This window comes from Rhinatrema bivittatum, chromosome 7 (genome assembly GCF_901001135.1).
Source record: "Rhinatrema bivittatum chromosome 7, aRhiBiv1.1, whole genome shotgun sequence".
Taxonomy (NCBI): domain Eukaryota; kingdom Metazoa; phylum Chordata; class Amphibia; order Gymnophiona; family Rhinatrematidae; genus Rhinatrema; species Rhinatrema bivittatum.
In genome coordinates, this window is record NC_042621.1 from 117,979,319 (window position 1) to 118,001,284 (window position 21,966).

At 43.7% G+C, this 21,966-nt stretch overlaps 1 protein-coding gene across 24 annotated transcripts in view; it reads right to left on the reverse strand.

Moving 5' to 3' along the window:
- The window catches only part of CAMK2G (calcium/calmodulin dependent protein kinase II gamma), a 425,093-nt gene that overhangs the window by 118,042 nt on the left and 285,085 nt on the right, over positions 1-21,966 (reverse strand). For all 24 annotated transcript variants that reach the window (XM_029608983.1, XM_029608982.1, XM_029608986.1 and 21 more), the window contains exons 7-10: positions 13,181-13,283; positions 9,578-9,661; positions 5,991-6,085; positions 91-213 (exon numbers count right to left, since the gene is read on the reverse strand). In XM_029608983.1, the coding sequence (XP_029464843.1) occupies positions 91-213; positions 5,991-6,085; positions 9,578-9,661; positions 13,181-13,283 (405 nt within the window). The remainder of the gene's footprint in view (positions 1-90; positions 214-5,990; positions 6,086-9,577; positions 9,662-13,180; positions 13,284-21,966) is intronic.

Here is a 21,966-nt window from a genome sequence, read left to right on the forward strand (position 1 = left end):
CAGTACGTCTAGCTGTAAACTCAGTACACCCCCCAGCTCACTGATGCAGCGACTTGCACAGCACCTTGCCCCGTTCATAAGAATACTTACACAGACCCATGGGTGCTTAAGAGCCTGATCGGCTGTGATACGCTTTGCAGGGTTGATTGTGAGCATCTGGTTGATTAAGTTCTTCGCTTCTGGGGTAACTGTGTCCCACTCGGGGGATGGAAACTACAGGTGAAGAGAGAATGAAACATCTTTCATTACAGCTCCAAGATTCCGGGAAACTCCCACCCTTCAAGCTTCCCTCCTGAGGCAGAAACCACTGAGTGAAAGTTAAACCTGCATGCATACTGCTTACTGCCTGCCTGCTCAGTCCATCAAGCCCTTTGTTTTCCGGGCACTTAGGGCCTGATTCACTACGCTTCCCCACCCACCCCCCCTCCCGCAGACACAGAAGGGAAGGAAAGTTGGAGTGAATCAGGACTTAAGTCGCTGGACTGTACATTGATAATAGAATGCCAAGTTCAGGATGTGTTTGTTGTTTGGCAGATCATCAGCTGACACCACAGACCAACATTTGCACTAACTCCCATTAGCATCAGATTAGCCATACTTGTTTTTCTATTGTCACTGCAGTAAACCGCTAACTTGAAGCGATAGTTACTGTTCATTGTAAACCAGGGTGATATGTATATTATACAGGAACCTCTGGTATATAAATCCTTAAATAAATAAAATAAAAATAAACTAGTGTGTTGGAAAATAAAAAAACAGCTGAACCGTGCCATGCTTTTTGGGTGCCCACGTGGGATCAAGACTCATACGTTTTTACACCAAAGCACTCTGCTCCAACAAATGTGACACTAAGCGCCATTTTTGAAAGAGCGCTGCGATATTAGAGCCGGGGGTCAGTCGAGAAGAAAATGTTGAGTCCCCTGAAGAAGGCGTTACTGGATGCCAAAAAAATTCCAATGTTGGGAGTTTTACAACAGGAGCAATGCAGCAGGCAGTAGTAAAAAAAGAAGAAGATAATAAATAATGGTTTGATTGTCAGCAAGAAATTAAGATAAGCTCACTGATAAAAGTTGGTTTGATATCATTTTCACTGTATGGGAAAATAGGCTTTAAAGTAATGAGTCATTCAATTCACAATAAGTAAAAGAGAGAAGAAAAATATTCTTTAAAAAAAAAAAATGGGAAGAAGTAAATGACATGACATCCAGTGCTTATACATGAAACTGGTTGAAGCCCATTGCGGGCCAGAGCCTGAAGACTGTATCAACTAGAGCACTTATAATTCTGATACTAATTCCCTAAAAAAATTTAAAATAAAAAAAGTTTTTGTATGTTATAACAGAAGTGAGATAGGTCCTCACAAGGGTTGTTGTTGGAAGTTACTACTATATACCTGACACACACTGATGAAATGGTGGCTCAGTACCAGGGGAATCCTCTGTGCCATGAAGGATGATGGCACCTACGCCAACAAGGCTACCATTCATCTTGATGTTGAGGCTGGGCCTTGCCTCGGTGGAGCTCTGAGCTGGTGGCTCTGACTTTTGCTTAGACACAGACGGTCAGCATGCAGGGGATTCCTCATGCCGCTTAGATGCTCTTCTTGGCACGTCCACTGGTGCCTCAGGCTTCCATGCTGTGCTCAGCTCCTGACCTGTGTCAGATCCTGAAATCATGAGGAGGAAGATTCCCATCTTGATTTCTTTTGACAAGATCCAAATGATGCCCCACTCCTGGATGGGGACAGGCGCCACTGCTCAGTTTAACTCCAAGGCTTCTGACTCTGAATTGCTAGTACTTTTGTCAGTACTTCCATCTTCCATGTGCAAAGCTGCTGAGCTTGGAGGGACTTTTGACCACAGTTATAACAGTTGGATGATATGGGATCCATGCCCAAGCAGCGATAACATGGCATGAGCGTCGATGATGGACATCTGGCACTCAATGATGCAGACCTTGCACCTGCTGACAACTGGGTTCTTAGCCTTTTCTATAGGTATATATATATATTCTCTGTCTATATTATATATTATCTTTGTCTATATTATACATTATATAATATAATATATATTATATATAATAATATATATTTTATATATATATATATATATATATATTCTAATAATATATAATATATATTCTCTCTGTCTATATTATATATAATATAGACAGAGAGAATATATAATATAGACAGAGAATACAGGATAAAACAGAAGTAGAACAGACTCAGAAACATCACTGGAACAGTCCTGTGAAATAATTACAAAGTATCCTTTCTTATGGACTGTGATTCAACTGTATCCCCTTTTTAATGAAGGTATCTTCTATGTGACTCATTTGCAATTCACAAAGTATCTTGAAGTCCAACTCTACTGTAAGTGTGTCATTATTTCATTTCAAGCACTTTGTATATATTTTGACAATGTTTTACGTCAATATCTATACATGTTATAAATGCATAACACTACAGAGTTTAAAAGCGGTATGAATGAGGAATGATTGTCTAGGGCAATTGATAAATGTGTGTGTGTTATTTTGCCAATTTTATTTTTTTAATTATTTTTTGAATAGTTTTGATATTCTTTGCCATTGTTTAATAAAGCTTGCAACTTTAAGCATCTTTCAAATCATTTAAAACATTAGTGGTATTACTTAGTCTATTTTATGATTCTCTGACATATATACACATATATATATATGTATACACACATATATACACACGAATATATTCGTACTGATATATATACATATACACATATATATACATATAAATATATATATATGTCAGAGAACCCTAAAATAGGGTAACACTGCTAATGTTTTAAATGATTTGAAAGATGCTTAAAATTGCAAGCTTTATTATATATTATATATATATGCAGAAAAACATTCCAAAGGAATAGACAAAAGAATACTAGTATTGTTGATGTAGTATTAATTAAAACATAAATCTTCATTGATCATTCACAAAAAATTAAAATAAATGAACACCATGTTAACAAATGTAGCATAAACGAACAATCATCAGTAATTATTTGTATACAGGGTCACATAAGCTAAACATAGATCAATTGCAGACTGTGCACTCCTGTGGTGTGAATGCTAATACAATTGCTGTCAACGCTTGGCCATCATGGAGCAATTGCTTTCAAGCAGACCTAAGTATATTACAACAACAATAAACACAAAACCTTCTTAAACAAGAAACGTGCTTTACCTTAATTACAATGACAATATTGGAAAGTACAAAAAATGAGTAGCCAGTGTATTATCCAGAAAGTGCTTACAATAGATCAGAGAACAAATTGTAAAAGCAAAAAAAGGGGTATGGTCTTCCTCCTGGGTACGGTGTCAATTGCCCTGACAAGGACCGTGTTTCACCAAAAGCGGCTTCCTCAGGGGGAACCCCTGGTATAAACACCACCCTATGATCTTCGGTAGGCCTCTCGTCTAACAGGGCGAGAAACCACGAGTATATACGGGCTAAAACGCCACTTGAGTTATTAAATATAGATGAATTGGCTCATATACTAAACTGGTGTAGAAGTTTCAAAAATAATGTCAGCAGAAAGGTCACTCTCCGTCAAGTGGCAAATGCATGTGTAGAAGGAACCGAAGCAGACTTAACTCAACTAGCAGAAGGAATGTGACAGTCAGGTGAGGAGAAACGCAGTCTCAATGAAAACCCTCTGTATCTGAAAACGCGGGCAGGAACCCCCCTCTTCAGGCTGCCTCGTGGTACGGATCATGATTGAAAATGCATTTACCGTGGCTAAGCCTTCCTCCCTCTGTGCATTCTCACTGGCAGGTAGAACTGAAAAGTTGTGTTAAGGGGCTGCTGAGGCAGTGGCAAAAAAAAGACGAGAAGTAATGAGGTAAAGCAGGACAAAAAAACAAGGTCCAAAAATTAAAAAAAATTTAAAGACAGAAGACTGGTCAACATCCACATGACAGCTAAGACGAAGAACTACTGACGGGCTCGCAAGGCAACGTGAGGGCACGAGTACTCCCACACATGCTCAGTAAAGTCTTTAATGAGCTCTGAAAGCAGGGTTTGTGTTGATGCCAATGTTATGGCTAATTCAAGCCTGTTTGTTGACGAAGAATGGAAATGGAGACAAGTGTCTCAGGAGGCTTGGATGTGTTTGTGGTCGGAGATAAAATAAAATTTGTTGACAAGATCAAGTCAATGTGACATGTGCCAAAGTAGAATACATCGTAATATTATATTGTAATGTTTTCTAGTTATCTTGGCCAGAAGTGGTTTACTGGATGCAGGAAATAATATTAGGGAAAAATTAAGACAGCATCATCCTACAATCCCAATTCTCACAGAGGCGCAAATGGAATATCCCAAAAGGCAGTCCTGACAGGAGTATGATTAAACTGATTATATGAATAAACACCATGTAAATATATGTAAACAGTAAGAAAAATAACTGATGTACACTCTTCCGCTGCTATTATATTTGGTGTTATACCCGTAGTTGGTCTTTGGAACAAAGAAATAATTACAAATCTCTGCCTCAACTCTTGCTTTATTTATCAACCATCATAAAAGACAACTTAATAGAAGATTTCTGGACAGTAGTGAAATGAGCAGGTCTGACCTGGGGGGGGGGGGGGGGGGTCACAATACAGCAGAGCACAGGCTCCCTGAGGGGCTCACCTTTACAGTAAAATCAAATCAGAGCATAATAAAGTCTCGGAGCTATTGAACCTCAGCATGAAACCTCAGTTCAGAAAGGTCCGGTTTGAAAATTAGGTAGCAATGCACTCCAGAGCAAAAAGGTGCCCCCTGACAGCGTCGTGTGCTCAGCCTTACATCTTGTACGTCACAGCTCCCCAATAATGCAGCCCAACCCCTACGATGCCCACTGGTTCCAAAGGATGCACGCTACAGGACATCTTGCAGTTTTAGGTTAACCATTTCATAGCTAAGGGCTTTGTGACATCACAGTTGTGCATTTCGTGTCACAGGAGGCGACTGAAAGGGGGGTAGACTCAGGAGTAACATAAGGAAATGCTTATTCAGAAAAAGTAGAGTGGTGCAGAGACAGTGGAACACCTTTGTGGGTGGGGGGAGGCCCACCGACAAACCAGCCCTCCCCCCCCAGCACCCCCCAAGCTCCCTAGTCACCGATGCCGTGTAAGGCAAAATGTTGGTCAGGCCATGCCCGGTTCTACTGCCTGCGGAGTGCTGTGTGCATGGAAGAGCTTCCCAAGTCAGGTGGTGGAGACAGAAACAGGATCAGAATTCAGGAAAATGTGGGGCAAGACAACAGGCCTGCTTAGCTGCGGGGAAAAATAGGAAAAGAGAATGGGCAGACCGGATGGGCCTTGTGGTTTTATCTGCCACTGTATTCTATGTTTCCTTTGCAAAAGATAAAAAGAACAACTTTCAAAGCGACAGGTAAAAAGCATGTACCTTGCATTAACCAGCTCCCTGCAACCTCCCCTCCCCCTCAACGTGGCTAGAAGCCTTTGCGCTTGGTTCCATGCCAGGCATATGTTGAGCCGCGCCAAAGAGGAAGAAACGTGCACGTGCAGATGGTATTTTCCAATCTTCCTGCGCACTTTTTCAGCAAGCATCCAGCTGCAGAAAAAGCCGGTGCAAGCAACCACACTACTTGGAACCCCCACAACAAATTTCAAAGCTGACGAGCGCAGATTTTCCCTTTAAAAAAAAAAAAAAATTGGTGGAAAGCCTTTAGGTAAAAAAAAAAACCAAACAAAAAAAACCAGCATGCATGGTCTTTGCTTCGGTGCAAAAATGGACTCCTAAGAAACAGCTGCAGCTTGGGATAATCCAGCACCAAAGCCTCGTTACTACACATATAGTCAAGGTGACAGCATGGCCCAATTACAGGGAAAACGTCAAGGGCATCTGAGAGCACCAGATTATCCTCTTATGCCGCACCGGTTCTATGGGGGGGATGAGGTTCACTGAATAGGAGGGAGACAGATTTGACATTGCAAAGTTTCCTTACATCATATGCTCCGGCTTTGATCTGTTGATACAGCTTGTGTTGATCTTCATCCCAAAATGGAGGGTAACCCACTAGTAAAATATACAGGATCACTCCTGGGAGAGGAAGGCACAAATGTTAATGAAATGTCTTCTGGGCGCAAGGAAGTTATTATAACCACAATGATCACATGCTCAGTAAAAGCAAATATCTTCAGCCCAGTCTACCAGGACCTTCCCAGAATGCAAACTGTATGGATGACATGACAGGAGCGACTGGGCACCACCAGGTTTGGTAAATGACAGATGCACGTTACAAAATGGTGCACATCACTGAGCACATATTTTTAGCTTTTACTATTAGTACACTGCAGTGTTGCTTGTATAGAAAGCAAACATTACTTAACAACAGCCTCACCAGCCCATTTCAGTCTCGTGTCTGTAAGCATTATCACTTCCTTGTATACGCTGAAAAAATGTTAACTATTTTTATAACACACATACCCTCTAGTTTTGCATTTGCGTGTGCACACACACTATCTGTCACACACACACACACACACTATCTGTCACACACACACACACACACACATACACATATCTGGGGAGGACTTGTGCACTGATAGAAATGCATGTAACTGCGGCTGGGAACTCCTCCTCAGATTTCCTCCATCATCTCTATTTTATTACCTTTCCTTCCTTCATGTACTTTCTTGGTCTCCATTTTTTCCCCCCTCTCCTCTTCAGCTCCAGCTCTGTTCTTTATCCCTAAAGCCTCTTTACATCTAGCTTCTCGTCCTCCTCCACCCTAGCTCCTTTTCTAGTCTCCTCTCCTCTTCCTTTCAAGCTCCTCTGCACTTCCATCCTTCAGTTCCCATTGCTCAAATGCCTTCCCCCTCCATGCCCTCAGCTCCTCTCTAGCCCTTTTGCCTACCTGCCCCCTCTTCGAGGCCAGCAGGGAAATGGGGGAATCCTGCTGACCCAAATACATCCCATTTCCCACGCTCTCTTTTAAGCTAGAAGACAAGGAACAGGAACCCTTGTCAAGCACAGCCTCTCTCGACCCTGCAGTGCTCTCTCTTTGGGCTGGCATGTGGATAACTAGCCCTGCCAGCCTTAAGCTGTAGGGCCCTACAGTGATCATCTCTGTGAGCCAGGGAGGAGAGTGCTAACCACTCCAGGCCTCAGGTGCTCTCAGCTTGGGCCGGCAGAAGGAGCGTGGTCCCCACTGATTCTGCAATCCTCGGTAATCTGTGATGGTAAAACAAAGCGAGCGTGCGTAACATAACGCCATGGTAAAAGTGATTTTAAACAGTGCTCCCCAACCACTAGTACCAGAGCGACAGTGAATGCAGGAAGGTGAGGAGGAAGCAAGACCGGCCCTACAGCTGCACCGTACCATGCACCACAGCCAGCAGAGACTTTTCCTAACCCTCCTCACCTACCCGGGCCTGCAGACCTTTTTCTATGCAGCTGGGGCTGGTCCTGTAGCCCCCATGCCCGGGACTGGAGGACTTGCAGTTGAATGTTAATAAACCTGTGTGAGATTCAAACGGGGTCTGCTCTGCTCTCAGGGATCCCCCCACCCCCCTCCTTCCGTACAGAAGCCAGGAGACGACAAAACCATTACGAGGCCTAGGAGAGGAGCAGATGCTGACTTGAGTTTCATGCAGGCTTGTTAACATTCAGCTGCAGTTTCTCCCCTCCCAGAGATCAGGCCTCTGGTCGAGCCTCAACTGGGAAAAAATAAGTCCATGCAGCAGGGATATTAATAGAAGTAAAAATATTTTAAAAATATTTAGCTCACACCTTTTCACTGGCTCAAGGCGAGTTACTTCAGGTACAGTAGGTAACATGTTTTATTCAATGGGATATTAAGTTTTAATAAATGAAGGTATTTTCCCCTGTCTCGAGAGGGCTTACAATCTAACGATGCGCCAGGCAGAACGCACAGTTTAACTTGTAGTTGTGCGCCCATTTTTGAGTGTACACTTTACTGCTGATGTAGCAAGGAGGTTTCCACTCCAAAAATACGCACACAACACTGTGCATTTAAGTTAAGCCCCCTCGCATGGAAATCGCATGCTAATGAGAGCATTGCCTATTTCCTCCCAATGCAGAGAGGTGAACGAGCATAACTTCTATTTCCCTAGCACTGGAAATTTTACTCCTGCTTAGATGTGGAGGGGAGAGAGGAATTATGATGATTATTATTATTTTAATAATGAGCTGCTGGATGACAGAGTGGGAAGGTAAAGAGAATTTTTTTGTTTTTTTAAATCAGTGATCAACTGATGTCTGGCTGGGAGGGAACAGAAGGTGTGTGGTTTTTTTTTCTTTTCTGAGGATAATATTGTTGGCTGACAGGGAGAGAGAAGGGAGAGTAAAAAAAATAAGAGCTGTCTTTTACTACAGATCAGCTACAAGGCTGATCCATGAGATTAAAGACCTGGTAGGGGAGGGAGTATATCCCTCACCCAGCATCCCATCAGTGCTGCAACTGGTCTTTGTAATTTAAGGAAGGTAGCTAGCCAGACCCTGGCACACAAAATGTTAAGAAGCACTGGTTTAAGAGACTCGTTTTAATGGCCTTCTGGAATACATTTAATGTAATGTTTAGGGAACTGCACCCTGTAGGGATGGGATAATGTTTGTGGTCTTTTCCTCTGGCTAGGCAGTTAAGCACAAAATTGTGACCTGCTACAATAAGAACGAGTGGTAAAATCTTACCTTACAGGAAAATACCACTGGAGATTTTGCTGCTGGGTGCATGTTTGGGGGTTATACGGTTATTTTTTGTAGTATAATGTGTAACTGATGCGTTTTATTATATTGTTTTTATCATCATTACTGTGATTTGCCTTCAGGCTCCAAGGAAAAGCAAATAATAAAATGTGAACAAGCTAACAAATAAATAGCACATCTCTTTCATATTCATATTCCTTGCCCTGGCTCCCAGTGATCCTTCCCCCTCCTCCCTTGTCCCTCGGGTCTCCCTCCCTGTGGTCTTTTCCTCACAACGCCAGGGTCAAGCCTCAGCCTACCACGACAGCTGCTACTGCGTCCTTTTGAGGTTTCCTTGATAACTGGCATTCTCCACCATCTCCCATCCCCAAGGCGCTCCTTCCACCCAACTCCAGTGTCCTCCAATTTATACCTAAAATCTTTGAACTGTTAGCGGTTACATACTCTTATCTCTTAGCACAACTTGCCAGAAGTCCTTTTTTCTGCCCCAAGTCCTCACCACGGAGGAGGAGGCAGGACATGCAATCTAAGCTCATCTCCTCTCACTGCCTGTCAGTGCATTCCTATTTCAAAATATAATTTGGATGGACACACACATATTAAGTGAATCCGATGTATTTTAATTTACGTTGCATACTGAACAAAAGCAGACACTTTCCCCCTGGTTCTCAGCTGGCTCCAGTTTCCAGAGACCTTACGTTTCAGCCCAGTCACAAGGTTTGGTGAATCCCAGACCTGAATTGCAGTTCCTTGTGGATTCATAAGCACAGAGCTCTCTCTTTTCCTCGGTATCAGTATTATACTGCACTAAGAAGTTGAGTGTTAACACCATTACACCAGTATCAACAGTTTTTAGGATCTTACCGCACGCCCAGATGTCCACAGGCTTCCCGTAGGGATCTTTTCGTAGGACCTCAGGGGACAGATAACCTGGAGTACCAGCAAACCCTGTTCCAAGAGACAAGAAGATAAAGCACTGAAAAATGTTACACACATCAATTTAAACTCTTTCTTCCCACATCATCTATCATTTCATGATTATATAAGATGATGCATGCTAGTGCTTTGACCAGTTGATTAAGAGTAATAACTCCTGGACATCGGGTTCAAATCCTACTCTTCCACTAATTCTGTTTGGCCTTACGCCGTTCCCCCTCTGTGTCTCAGTTCACCCAACTTCAACAGGGCAATAACTACACCGTTTCCCCTTCCCTCAGAGACCTCCCGTGTAGGCCAAGCACCAACTGCTAAAGCCTGGCTTTCCACCCCAGAGCTGGTTGTGGTGTGCACATTTCAAAATATCCATCATTTCAAAGACTGATAGGACCCCATTCTGCAGAATCTGAAATTATTCTGCTATAGCAATATTGTATTTATCCAGCAGAGTTGAGCCTTTCCGAGGTGCTAAGAAAGAACTGATTGAGCCAGTTGTCAGACATCTTACTGAAGCGATCATGGGCAGGTCAGGAACCAATAAAGAGGAAAAACATCTGCAACAGACATCTCCCCTCCCCCAAACTGCTCAAGAATGTGGCAGGAGAAGATCCGTACTGAACTTATTACACCTTTCATGCAACTCCTGATCCAAGTTTGGTCAATGCCCAAAGAAGGGACCTTAACGTTCCAAAGATGGCACCGTAAAATGTGTGCTAGTTTGATTAAATGAATCATCTGGACCCAAAAACTGTTGGTTTTCTTTCCATTCATGGCAGTGGATGAAAACGCTGCCAGTCCACATTTGCAAGAGGTACCACTCTCAATACAGCAAGGGGAAAAGATATTGACTTGCTATACACATTGCTTATGAATTTTACACTTGCAGATGTGTATCAAGTTTAATACATAAAAACTACTATGGCAGGGAAAAATGTCCCTGCCGCCCAACATGCAGCCGTTGACTGCCCTTCCTCGTATGCAATAACTTTACCAGGACACAAGGGAGGCGGCATGTCAGCCAACTGGGTAATCTCATTGGTAAAGAGCACTAATGCCACACAAAAAGTTCAAAGGCTGTCATGCACTTGTTTAATTAAAGCGCATACTGTGTTAACATACAGCACTTTATTACAAAATCCCCCCCTAAAATTATGCTATATAGTGATATCCTACCTTAGATATAAATAGGGCTTCAGATTTTTGATTATAACAACACCCCCCTCCCCAATAAACCACCCCCAAGGAGGAATTTGGGTTTTCCAGTTATAACCAAAGCCCCCATGAAAAGAGATCTGCCTCGTAGTTGATGTCATTTCCCCCCTTGGCTCTCTGGCAGTGAGATCAAGTTTCCCAGCTCTCTGAGGAAGCCTCTCCAGGCTGCTACCGCCAGCCCTTCCCACTTTGCTCTCATGGCCAACAACCCGAGCAGAAACGGGTAGGGGAGACCTGCAAACCTCATCCAGCTGCTACAGCCAGCGACCAGAAGGGAGCCGCAAAGTGAATGCCAAGGCTGCGGGGGCTGTGCTTGGACTGTGAAGGGTGCTCGGGGTGGGGTGGGGGATGAGAACCGAGGTTGCACTATTTTTTTGTTTTTAGCATTAATTCAATTCAGCACTTGGGCTGCGAGAGAACTGCTGGGATGGAGGGAGAGCACCAGGGCAGTGTTTAAAAAAAAAAAAATGTTTTATATGAAAAATAGAATTAAGCGTGATTAAACTGAATCAATCAACTGGAAAATGCAGAAGTACTGCTGGGTGCGGTGAAAACACTGATCACCGCATATTATTACCACCCCCCCCCAAAAAAAAAACCAAAACCTTACCTGCCTGAAAAGTAATCACTTAAATTTACAGTGTATGAAGAATTAAAATCAGAAGCCAGAGTCATAAGCTGCTTGCGCTGGTGACAGGGGACAAACGCCACATCTAGAGAAACTGGGCAGGCCTCCACGTCATGCTGTCCTCGGCCAGGGCTTGCACTCCATCTTTCACGAGAATCTGACTGCTAAAGAGGCCTTTACTGATCGTTTTATTCCCCTTCCCCCCACCCCTCCAGCAATTTTCTCCTGCTCCTTAGGGCTTCTAGCTCCATCTAAACCAGGTCTCTAGGGGGCAGGACACTATTTTACTGGTATCAGATTGCAAAATACAAAAAAAAGTTTGAGCTGGCATCGCTGCGATAGAAAATCAAGCGCTCTCCGCTGGTGCGACTGCTACAGCAGGATGCGGGAGTCGCTGGCCAGGCCCTGGGGGGGGGGGGAAGGATCTGTGCCGTATCACCTGGAATCCTGAAGGACACAGCGCAGTGAAAGTCCATCAAGGAAGGTGGTTGTCAGAGAGAGAGAGAGAGAAGCTCCAGGAAGAGGGAGAGATCTGAAGGGAGCGAGGTGCTTGCCGATGGAGAAATAGAATCGCCTGCTGATGGATGGGTGGTGGGAGAAAAGGAGGTGAAGTGAGACAGGTGTGGAGAAGAGAAGAGGTTGGAGGGAGGGAGAGAGAGAGAGAAAAAAGGGGAGTTGTGATTTAGAGGAGGAGAGAGAGGAAGGGAGTGTTTACAGAGAACTAGAACACAAGGAGAAAGGTGTTTGGAAAGAAAAAAATTTGAATGAATTTCTCCCTCGTCCTCCAAAACAGACACAAAGAGGAGACTGAACAGAGCTGGGGACAAAACTGTCACCAGATGAAAGTCAGACAATTTAATTAAATTATCGTATGGTAATTTTGACTACTACTCAAAATTATTCTTCTGAAGCAGTGACTGCTTGGCAAACTTTGCCATAAAATATTCCCTTGCTAGTGATCTACGGCACCATTTTCTGCCTCCCCATTCTACCCCTGCTATTGCAGTAACAGCCGCTGCCAAGAGAGGACAGACCACAGCTCCTTCTGGAATCTGGGATTTGAACATCTCGCCTTTCACCACTGGGTGTCGCTGCTGTGCAAAGGCAGGAACACTCTCCTCCAAGGAGCTGTGAGAACACTGCTTTTACAGCACACACAATGAGCAGAAGCTGGAATCATAGTAACATAGTATTGACAGCTCCATCCAGTCTGCCCAGCAAGTTTCTTATGGTTGTAACTGCTGCTCCGTGCAGGTCACTCCCAAAGCCTTATCTATATTAACAAAGCAACGTTTTTTTTTACTGGGCGAGGAGCCTTCTTGAAAATTCAGACAGAGCTGCTTGACATGCTTTGCTTTCGGACTTTGAATCAAAACACAGGTCTCCTGCATGGTGGTTTCATGGTGCTGACACTAGGGCCATCAGGCTTTTTTTGTTGTTTTTGTTTTACAGTAAATGTGTTTTGCTCTGCTGATGGCTGGATGCCCCTCCCAGAATAACAGCTATAATCACTGGAGAAGAGGAGATCCGACTGCCTTCCTCACATACCCAGAAGATAAAAGCTACGCTATATCCCACACACTTCTATATCCACACGACTGCAGTACTAGCAGCAGACTTCCTGAGTATTATATGGGTGCATGCAACTATTTGAAACAAATAAAAAAAATAAAATATATATATATTCTTACCAAACCAGGCCTGCTGGTCCCCCTGCACTTCAATGGCCAGCCCAAAATCGGCCAGTTTCACTGCAGCACCCTTTGTTTTACTTGCCAGCAGCAAGTTCTCTGGCTACGGGTGGGAGGGGAGAGAAAACCATTAGCATGAAAAAAATTCTCATCTTTGTTTCAGTTTCTTGTTTAGCAATCCCATTTTTCAACCCCAGCCATCATCTTCTACCGCTGTCATGCCTTCCTATCCCTCTGGTACGACAGAATCATGAGGCAACTGAGGCAAATGTGCCAACCAGATTCACTAAACTGACCGTGTGAAAAACCATCACAAGCACCACCGAAACGCTTTACATGTTCCACTCATTCACCCCACTGCCAAAGCTCAGGGGGAAACCGATTCTGCTGAAGTTATCTTGAAAACAGAGCAAGTAGCACCGAGCATGCAAGATTTCCCCCAGCAATCACAAGAGAAGGTCAGGAAGTCAATCATGATTAATATTCAGGACTTATATCAGTCTGCCAACACATCAATCCCCCTTCTCCCATTGAATGGAATCTATGATTCACTTGAATACGCAGGTATCAAGCCCGGATTTAGGCAAAGGCAGTGCAGGCAAATGCCAAAGATCACCAAATTCTGAAGGTGCCCAAAAAAACAAACTCCCCCTGCTGTTTTCCCAATTTCCAGAGGTGAACCGTTCTGCCCCCAGTCCTCTGCCTATCAGCACCATAAGCTTAAATCCAGCCCTGCGTGTAACCTCGTCTTTTGCTCCAGCTTGCTAATGCTCTTTGGACCTGGAGTGTTAGCTCCCAAAGGCTGGTCAAGAAATGTATTGTTAGTCCAATGAAAAGGTATCCATATATTGCCATACATTTGGGTGGGCAAACATGGCAACTGCACCACCTTTTTCAAGACAATTACAAGAATCATTGTAGGGTCAAAGTAATAAAACATGAATAAATATTAAGCTAAATTTTAGCTCACATTTTCATTACTCATGCAGTAGAAACTGAATTAACTCCTGATGCCATAAACTAATGGCATGCTAATGCATAATGAGTTAAAGAGAACAAATGCGCTAACCGAAAAGTGTGCATACAAAAACATGCATCACACAGAGAACACGATTTATGGGGGAAAAACATGATCTGGACACACAGAACTGAAAAGTTGCCCTAGACAGGCATAAATAACTAAAAAGAGCTTCTCTTTGGGGCAAGCACTTAGTGCAATTGTCATCATTGTATGCAAAACTGCTGTATGAGAAACTGCAAGGTTTTTGGGGAAGGCATCTTATGCTTCTCCTGTTCGCTGCATAAACCCTACCATTCCGCTGTCATGCGGACTGACCAGCAGCTGTACTGCCAGCTGTTCTCCCAGGTCTTATGCAAATCCAAAGAAGCACAAGCTAACAACAATGGACAAGAGTGAGGGCAGCACGTTGGGGGCAATCACACTACTATAATGCCTAGCCAACAGAATTTACCTAGTGCACATAAACATTCTGCATCTCTGACTCAGGATCCCAGACTCAGTTACCCCCCCCCCCCCCCCCATGCTTAGCCAAGTTTTATTTAGGCTTGGAAATGTAACTCTTGGATTGGGGTGGAGTAAAGTTAACTAAACTGTTTGGGGCCAGAGTTAGTCAACTGTGCTGTGCTAGCCTGGTTCCAGACCCGGGGATCCCAGGTGTTGTGGTCCACACTGAACCCGGCAGTCCTGAGCCCAGAACCGCACACCCAGGTAACTTCAGATCTGAGACCACACTGGCACAGCACCACTGACTAAAATTAGCTCCAGAAATGTTAATTACCTTTACCCCACCTAATTCCTTCATTAACACGGAGGAGCACTAATTTGTGTGCACATTTTTACTCCCATTTTTTGTGTGCTAAAATCCTTACTATGTGAGTAAAGATGCACACACACAAAGGAGTAAACATGTAGGTTCAGCCTTTCGCATCTTAAGACATAGTCCTTAAAATTCTTGAAAGACTACCCAGAAACCCACGTAGCCCATGTGGATGAGAAGGCATTTGTCCCCTGTCTTGGAAAGAAGATTGCCACGTGCTTCGTGGCTGTGTGTGGTTTTGTTTCCTGTCAAACCCACAGGCTTTATAGCAACTTTGTTGTGGTGACTAAAACCTGAGTACAGGTTTGCTGCTTTAGCTGCTTCCTTAGACTGCCCAACTCCTGTAGCTTACCCTCCTCTGACTAGATGCTGACCTGCTTGAGTACTGCTATAGAGGATGCTGCATCACTTAGCTTTCCTACATCTCCTCCTAGTGAAGGACAGGCTGTCAATCTCAACACCCCACGCCCCCTTTCTCATATTTATTTAGTATCAAACCCTTATTTTGCAAATCCTGCACTGCAAAATAAAGAGAAAACATTTTAACAACTGGGTGGGGACTTAATATCTCTATGAACTTAATGGGCTGCAAGTAGTGGGTGTGAACTTAATCATGTGAACTCACTGGCTACAGAAAATAGGCAGGTATGTTGCCGACTTCCCGTGGCATCATGGCCATTTTGAAATGTTTCTGCATACTCTGAAAATCATGTGGTTCCTGCTTTGAGTCAGTCCCCCAGGAGCAGACACAGTATGGCAAAACACAGTCTGTCAGGCACTACACTACAGTATGGAAGTGCATTGATTGAAGGAGTATTTTATTCATATTCCCATCAAATAACATTTGGTTGCTGTTAAATACACTTTTCAGATTTGCAAAAAAATGTATTTAAAAAAAAGAAAAGACTAGGACACATGATTCTATCGTGAACCTTAGTGGATATAGTTATAAAAATCTCTACTGTAATAGATGACGTCCCACTGGTGCTTATTTATTAATTGCTTTCACTCTGAGCAATTTTTCATTCAAGAAAATTTTGACATCTCTCCTTTTGATTTATGTTTTCAATAGGAACCCTGCGTCATTCCATGATAGCCTTTACATCTTTTCTTTGAAACTTTTAAGAGTTTTTGCACAGTTGATTCAGCTTTACCAATGGATTGACTGTTGCATGGAGATGCTGAAATATGGAAAAACTCCCATTCTTTGGCAAAATTATACAAATTCCTTGCTGGTGACCTGTGCTCCATTACCTGAGGCGATACGGTCTGATACGTGGTGTCTGCTGACGTGCTACATTCTTTTTTCAATTAATATGATTGCATAGGTTCGTCTATCTCTTAGTAATAATATATAAGGTCCCTGATGAGCGGGGTCTAAGTCAAGCCCATCATGCATTTCCATGTGCGACCCCCCCATGGTTGGGTGTGTGGCCTGGGTTGCTGGCAGTGTCTGGTTCCTCCTTATGACGGCGTTTCGGCAGCTTTTTTTTTTTTTTTTTTGCTCCTGCCAGCGTCCGTGGCCTTGCACGCACCCAATCTCATGGGCCGGGACTATAAATCGGCCATGCCGCTTGTCCTGACTCCCCCTGCTCGCTGAAGAAAACATGGTGGGCATCTCCACCAGAATCCTTCTTAATCTTCGTCGGGGACTCCCTAGCACGTCGCTTTACCTGATGAGGTGTGCAGGCCTTACCAACGCAAGCTACCCGTTCGCTGGCCCGCAGCCCAGAATGCGGGAGAACGCCACACAAGAGCAAGCCGGCCCCTTAAATACGCCCTGTGACGTCATCCATCTGTGCCCGTCGCCACGCTCACGGGCCGATCTCACGATGCGAGCAAACGCGTGGGGGAGAGAAAAAAAAACGAGAGGGGGATGCAACGTTTGTTGCGAGGGGGATGTGGTCCCAATCTGTGGCCTCCATCTTAAGGTCAGACCACCGAGCATTTGGCATGTGCCCTTGAAATAAGGTGGTTAGCATTATTTACAAATTAAAATGTTGACTCCTTCTTGATCCAAGGTCTGATGGGAAAATAGCGTATGTTCAAAGTTTTCCTTCTGCTGCTTTGTTTGATATTCTGTATAAGCTTCACAATTCCTGATAAGTTTTTTTTTTAATTTCTTTAGTAATATTTAGCCAGTGTACTATATCCCTAGTTTTTTTTTTGGAAGCAAGCTTCTGTCCCAAGGGCTGCAATGTATCTGTAATAAGCTCTCTCCCCTCATAATTCTGTTGCCTTTGAATATAATACTGTTCTGCACACAAAGCTCACTGCAGTAGTTCCAATACTGTGACGTGATCTCAGGGGCCTTTTCATGAACGTTTGGCCAGCCATTTGAAACACCAAATGTCAAGTTTTGTGGCTTTTTAACAGATAGTGTATGTTCTTGGACTCTCTGTGGTCCTCATGTGTGAAATGGTACGATAATTGGCTTGACTGATGCTTTCAATATCCTTTTGTGTTTCTCTCTGTTCCAGCAGGATTAGGCCCTTCTAACTCTGCCTGATCTCCATTCTGTTGCTGGGGCAGTGCTGTCCTTGATAAGTCCTGCGGTTTACATTTCTGTGCCCCTTTCTGTAGGCTACATCTAGATGGCAGCATTTCTGCTGCAGCAGCTTACCCACGGCAGACTTTCTGGAGCCAACAGTGGTAGTTTCTTAAAAATTCTCAAGAGGTTTGTGTTCAGTTTCTACATACGCACATTTTGTCCTCTGATATACGGGTCACATTTTCCCCACAAGCAAACAATTGCTAGGCACTCTTTTTCAATCTCTGCGTATCTCTGTTAACTTCAGATTAAGGACCTGGATATAAAAACTATTGGCAGTCCTTTTTGTAGGAGAGCTGCTCCAAGTCCACTGTCACTGGCATCACACTACTGAGTGGTGACTTTGTCTTCTACAGTACATACCAATATTTCAGTGCGAGATGCTTGGTGACCCATTATTTAATGTGCTTGGGAGCTGTATCGTGTTGTGGTAGGCAAGCCCACATTGCACCATCCTCTAGCAAGGGTCTGAGAGAATCACATCTGATAAAGAAGATGCCTTTGCATTCACAGGTGTTGGCACTTGCAGAACAGCTCTCGCTTTCCTCAGTTCGTTTTGGTTTACAATACTTTCTTGAGTTATGGTCTTAGCCTTTCTTTTGTTGAGTTTGAGACTGATTTCTCTAGCTAATATTAAGAGCCTCTTTCACGGTATTTCTACATGCACACACTAAAATTCTATCTGCTAGGACGCCGATTCTTTTGAGGCCTGTTAGGACATCTTGTTGGTGATGGCTTCTCAGCTATCTGTATTGTCCTGCTGGGTGTCCAAAACTCAATGGCTTCTTTCTTCATCCAAATGAAACTCCCACTCATGACTGAAAATGTGTTTGCCTTGGCCATGTCTGGTAGAAGTTTTCATTATGGGCCCTGACAGATGCCTTGTTACTTGTGTCTATGCAGATGTGGAGCTTTCTGGGCTTCTCTATCACTACGATGCTGCTGATCCATTCTGTAGGTCCTGGTACTTTTGTAATGATACCATCCTTTTCTATTTGCCTTACAGTCTTCAGTATTTCTCCCTTCAGTGCTGTTGGGACCTGGTATGGCTGAATAGATCTATTTGGAAAAACAATAATGCCTCGGTTACTTTTCCGTTCTTCCAAAACAACCTTGTAGTTTGTTAGAATGTGTGTGACTTTATTGTGTGAATTTATGGCAAAAGATTTCATTTTAAGAGGTTCATGCATTCACTGGCACTGGCTGACAGAAGCGGTTCCTGTTTTGAGTGTAGAACTTGAAGGTCCAGCTGGTGTACCCTTCCTCTTAGTGTTTCGCTTGTGGCACATATCATCTTAGTGATGTGATGCTTGTGCTATCATAAAGGTGGAATCTGGATTGATATGACTAAGTTCTACTGCTCCAGCTTGCATAATTCTAAAGAAATTCTTTGTAAACCATCACATTCACAGAGGCGCCACTGTCTACTGGTTGTTGATCTCTTGGGCTTGGGCTTAATTTCTTGTTGCACTGCAAGGTGCAGGTGCACGTTTTACAAACATTTTGAATTTGGTCCCTGTATGGCACTGATGTTGAATAAGGACAGGATTTCACTGTCAGAGTTGCTGCTTAGTTCACTGTTGCCCAACTCTACTACGCGAGATGTCATTTTTCCATTGCCGACTTTGGAGGTCTATTAACTAACCTGCGATGTGCATTATGTATTATTAGTGAACAGACCCCACCACCATCGCCTACAATGGGAGCGGCAATAAAGAACACAAGTTAACATGCCTCGCAGGTGAATAAACAGAACCCTTTGCGTGCTCTAGCATAGCAATGTTTCATTCCATTGGTTCTACACATTAAACAATGCTCTTGGGGGCATTGGCCACTTTCATGTTGAACCCTGCAACAACAGTCACAGCTTTCAGCGCACAGTGTGCTGGTTCTCTCGTGGGCTGTTTTGGTGTGTTTTGCATTTTTTGGTAGGCCTCTGCAGTTGTTCATGCGCACATGACATACCACTTCAGATTCTGATGTGCTCAGCAGAGCGTCTGTTCACACGTATCTATTGATTTCTTGCAAAGTTAACATGTGGTTTCTTAGCATGCTCATCTGAACTCCCTTGTCCTTGATGCCTATGACCGAGATTAATTTCTCTTGTAAAACTGTGTAATTACATGAATAAGCCATTTTGGGCAGGCGGGCAAGATATTGATCTACTGCCTCTGCAGAGGAAACGTTCATATAATCACATTTCTGGTAGGCTGAAAATGCTTTTGGAGTGCATCCAAATTTTTGCAAGGATCTTCCCTGTCTGCTGGTTGCTTATTCAGCTGCTGCTGCAGCAGCAGCATATGGCAGTCTTTGCCCATTGCAGCCAGCAGCATTGCTACCCTCATTTTCCTATTTTATTTTTTATTCGGTCCTGTTGTAATTTCATAATTCTGACACTGTGCTCTGAAAATCATCCCCTTGCTGAAGACATTGCCTGTGATTTCCATGGGCCCCAAGCACTGGAATTAAGACTTACAGGCAGGACTGAAGCGTGTGTTTCTCCAATTGTATTGTTTTCTTGTTTTTGTTTACCAGGGCAATTCCATTTCTCACACCATGTCTATGTTTATGTATCTAGGCAAACTCACAGGCTTTACAGCAGAAAGGTTTAATTCAGTATTGGCAGTGAATTTACAGGCCTCTGTTTTAATGGCCTCCTTGCACTGACTGACACCTGACTTGCCCTCTGACCAGATGCTGATCTGTTAAAGAACTGCTACAAACTAGAGGACAGGGAAATGCAGGCAAAATATTTTCAGTTTGCTTAGGTTTTTTTTTCAGCCCAATATTGGTCAAATTTCGTTTCAGGATAGAAAAAGTCTTTTTTTTTTTTTTTTTTTAACTTTTTTTCAGGTTTTTTTGTTTGGGCAAATAGCGCACCATGAAGATGGCCTGAATGCAGCAGTGTCTTGGTGCTTCCAAACTATTTGCTAACAGTGCACATTGTTTGAGGAAAGGAAAAACACAAAAATGTTTTTCGAAAAGCCCCAAAAATGAAAATGGGCCAAAAAACTGAACAAAAAATTTTTTTGCCTACATATCCCTACTCTCAAGTCTGCAGCAACAGTGTGCACTATTTGCAGAAATGAAAGACCTGAGGATTTTGAGGATTTTCTTAGGCACTGTGCATCCATATCAGGGAAAAGAACCCAAACAAAAATGGGCTGTTTTGGGTTGATTTCCCATTCATTTTAAACAAACGCACACCCCTAGCAAGAGGATGTTACATGACTTAGCTCTCTGAAGGTCTTTGCTGCATCTTCTGCTAGGGGCTGGCAGGCTGCTTATCACTACCATGAGTAACCTCACTTCAGCCCTTTGGCAAATATAACAACTTTCTCCCTCCCCAACTTGGTGGGTGAAACCATGGAGATAAATGGGTCAATCTCTCTCCTCTTTCTGTTTTGGGATGTGCACCTCATCCGATTTCTCATCATTACCACAGATCTCTGCGAAAACCAGAGAGGCAGCACAGGCTTTGGCCTTCAACATAAGCCACTGGAATTCAAGCAGGAGAAAAACACCTGATTTCCTCAAAATAGAAACCTCATGACGTCTCCTTCCTACGGCCTCATTCTTTTACTTCCCTTTCCTTTTATTACGCAAAAGCACTGGCATTGCTTAGTAATGAAGTCCTGTGCCTACCCCTAACCCACCTCCCCCCCCCCTCCTGGGTCTTTGAGAATGGAACGATCTAACTCTGTGGCCTTCACTAGTTTTCAAGCAGGGGCCACTCTGGCAAAAAAACCCAAAACATTTTCAATATAAGAGCCAGAATTATCACTGGCCAAAGTGACCAGTCCCCTGAGCAAAGAGGGAGGAGTGTTGTCCCCCCCCCCTCCAATGACACACAGGGGGGCTCTCAGTGAGTTTGAATTGTGTGGCACCTGAACACCAGCGCTGTGCCAGAAGAGAACCGTTCCACAAGTGGCACCAGCAGCAATCCTCCATGCAAGGTAGGGGCAGAGTGTGTGTCGCTGTTGAAGACGGGATGCTGGGTCTGAGCCAGTATGGCAACTTCTAATGTCCTTATGTGTATTAAGGGGAGGAGAGTCACAGAGCCCCATTGAGGATCAACGGGAGCTGCCACTGTCCATCGGGCCTTAAAATAAAGAACACTTTGTATGATAGCGGTTTGCAGACTGAGGCTCTGTGAGGAGGATCAGCCTACAGCTTTACTTCTCTCAGGCTACACCAGCCTATCAGGGGAAAGATGCATACATGAACACAAGATCTGTGTTATTGTGTGATACTAGCAACACTCGCACAAGTGACATCGCGAAATAAACCCGGGGCAATGTAAGTAAAATAAGGGCTGCATGCAAATGGGCTTATTCATGTATGCAGAGCAGCTTATTAATATTAAAATGGCTCTTGGGGGCTTGCTAAATACTTCA